This window comes from Cyprinodon variegatus, unplaced genomic scaffold, assembly GCF_000732505.1.
Source record: "Cyprinodon variegatus isolate N-32 unplaced genomic scaffold, C_variegatus-1.0 Scaffold499, whole genome shotgun sequence".
NCBI classification, from domain to species: Eukaryota; Metazoa; Chordata; class Actinopteri; order Cyprinodontiformes; family Cyprinodontidae; genus Cyprinodon; species Cyprinodon variegatus.
The window spans coordinates 546,989-549,937 of record NW_015150952.1 but is presented as its reverse complement, the minus strand read 5'-3'; the positions used below and the strand labels follow the sequence as shown (position 1 = coordinate 549,937).

General features: G+C 40.2%; 1 protein-coding gene across 6 annotated transcripts in view; it reads left to right on the top strand.

Moving 5' to 3' along the window:
* Positions 1–1,743: 1,743 nt before the first annotated feature.
* Positions 1,744–2,949, top strand: part of dysf (dysferlin) — a 100,880-nt gene continuing 99,674 nt past the window's right edge. For 5 of the 6 annotated variants that reach the window (XM_015390441.1, XM_015390438.1, XM_015390439.1 and 2 more), the window contains exon 1: positions 1,745–2,022. In XM_015390441.1, the coding sequence (XP_015245927.1) occupies positions 1,935–2,022 (88 nt within the window). In that variant the 5' untranslated portion in view covers positions 1,745–1,934. Of the gene's footprint in view, positions 2,023–2,949 lie in introns of all 6 variants that reach the window. The other variant, XM_015390436.1, reaches the window with a different exon arrangement.

The following is a 2,949-nucleotide window of genomic DNA, read 5'->3' as shown; positions in this document are numbered from 1 at the left end:
CCTTTCTTCCCCATACTGATGCTCGGTTTGAACTGCAGGAGATTGTCTTGACCATGTCTACATGCCTAAATGCACTGAGTTGCCACCATGTGATTGGCTGCTTAGAAATTAAGTGTTAACGAACAGTTGGACAGGTGTACCTAATAAAGTGGCCGGTGAGTGTATACTGTATATACTATCCCCCCAAACACCAGACATCATTTATACATTGGTTTTTAGGCTAAATCTGGTCAGTCTGTCATAGTCTTGATTTAGTCTAGAAAAACTTGTTCAAAACTGGATTGTTTTGGTCAGTCTGATTTTGTCCCATTTTAGTCCAATAATAGACGTTGAAAGTTGTGTTTTCAATGTTGTGTTATGTTTTTTCAACTGTATTAAAAAAGAAGGCTTTTCACTTTTCACTTTTCAACCAAGTGTAGACGTCGTTTGGACGTAAATCATGTTGTCTTTTCAATGTCTTTTCAAGCAATTTTTGCTCAGTGGCTATATTCTTCTCTAAGAAACAACCCATACAACTCAAAGCAGGGATTTGTTTCATCATGATGCATGTCTTACAACTGAATGAGCTAAAATGTACCACTATACAGTCTGAGTGAAGAAAATTAAACTTTTATTGTCAACACTAAAACATGTCTTAAGTCGTACAATTCCACATTGTTCAACCCTGCATCTCTCTCATTTGACAGAGGAACTGATCCATCTGTTAACCAAAACACAACATTCAGCTTTACAAATCATCTATGCAAGCCCCGTCCGTCCGTCCGTCCGTCCGTCCATCCATCCATCCATCCATCCATCCATCTTCTCCCGCTTAGTCCAATCAGGGTCGCGGTGGGGCACTCCTTGCACACACACACACACACACTCACAATTTAGAGAAGCCAGGTAACCTAACAGTCATGTTTTTCGACTGTGGAAGGAAGCCGGAGTTCCCAGAGAGAGCCCACACATGCACAGGGAGAACATGTATCTACATGCAGAAATACCCCGGGCCGGGAATCAAACCTAGAACCTTCTTGCTCCAAGGCAACAGGGCTACCCACTGCAACCCCGTGATGCCTCTATGCAAGCTCATTTTTCATAACTGTAAATCAAGGCAGAGTGTTTAGAAAACATACCACATAGCAGGTCACTCCCTTAACAAGTTCTTTAAGTGTGTGCAGTGTGAGTCTAAATTGAACATAATGAGCTGTATTGATTTAAAAATAAATACATTTTTTGGCCTTATTAGATATTTGTAAATCCATAAAATGATGTTCATGGCCTGGAACATGGACTTGTGATCCAATGGAGCCCTGATACAAGCCCTGTCAACTGTTTAAGTGCTAAAGACATCATCTAAAGGGAAACATTTAGGATGTTATGGTAACTTTCAAGCCATGCATATGTATTGTTTGTCATTGTATGTATTGTAAAATGTGTGCAGGTTTGAAATAAACTTTTTGAAATGAAAAAACTGCCTGATTGCACTTCCCTCCCATCTTTGAGCTACTTCTTAAACCATCAGCTTTTAGTTAAACAAGTCATTTACTTACTCAAAGGTATTCTATATGTCTACCAACAAGATCCAAATTGGAAATGTGGTTCTTTGATGTGGCTGAACAGAAAAAATATTGAAAAATATACGACTGGTTGTGTGTGTACCCCTTTAAGCCAGCAGTGATTGAAGGGATGGTGTGTATGCGTGCATGAGTCAGCTTCTGCACTATGGCTCAGCTATGCAAGTGCTTGGGGGTTGGTAGGGTGAGACAGCTGAGCGCTGCAGCTGCACCAGTCATCCTCTAAGTCCTTATTCATTCTCTCTCCGTGCTCAACTGAATATCCCTTAATTTTCAAGATATGCCTTTTGGATTTATGGTGCCCTCATATGGACCACAGCGTGTCTGTTTGTGTTGACGGGATCTAAAGGATCTGTGCCTGTCTGTGTTTGAACAATGTTGCGTGTTTTTATTCTATGTGCTGAGCGTCTACAAACTCCCGACAATGACGTCAGTGATGCCTACTGCAGCGTCACCTATGAAGGTATGGATGTTTGTCTGAGTCAACCAAAAGAGAAAAGTGAAGAAAGATCATGGAATAAACACCAAAGCATCTCTGCTTGCATGTAACTATTTTTTTTTTCTCCCCCTTTAAAGTTGACACTAAACTTTGAAATAGCTGCTAGGTCATTTAATACACCCCTTTGGATATTGGTGTTTTTTAGGGTTGGGCTGACATAGAAAGAGAGGCATAGAGGGAGGAAAAGATATTCGGATGATGGGAAAGGCTGAGCAGCTAAATTAAGGGTGCAATGACAGATAGGGAAGAGGAATACCAGTGTGTTTCCTGTAAAGTCTGACTGTGTCCATAGTTACTATGGCTCTATCAGCAGTGCTCATCCTCTGGGAACCTCAACATTCTTCCCTTTCATGCCAGCATGAACAGGGATGATATATGGCATTATTAGGGCAGCTGGTCCACCAGTTGGCCTTGAATAAACAAGACATTGCAAAACCGAAAAGTTTATTTGACCGGCTACTTCCCAAGTTTTATTTTTAACATCCCTCCAAGTTTAATTTGATTGTTTATTCAACTTTTTTAAACATTTGAATTACTGTTTTTTTTTTTTAATACCATGGTAATTTCAAATATTTGCACAGCAGAGTAAAGCTTTTGATATTGTTGGATTATTGTGTTTGATATGACTCTTAAAAGTCACATGGTGAGCAGAGTGGCAGGCATGGAGGGGTAGTCCCTATTTTTAAGAAAGAGGCCAACTATATCCAACCCATTGAGAGATGATGTTCCTTTGACAAATTCCCAAATCTGTCATGATTTTACTAAGGTTCAGACCCAAATGCAGAAGATCAAATAGGGAGACCAGGGTAAAGGTTTAACAGGTTTTATTGAATTGATAATTCAGAGAGAAGTGTTGCTCTGAACACTGCTCAACCGGAACCGAAAAGGGAG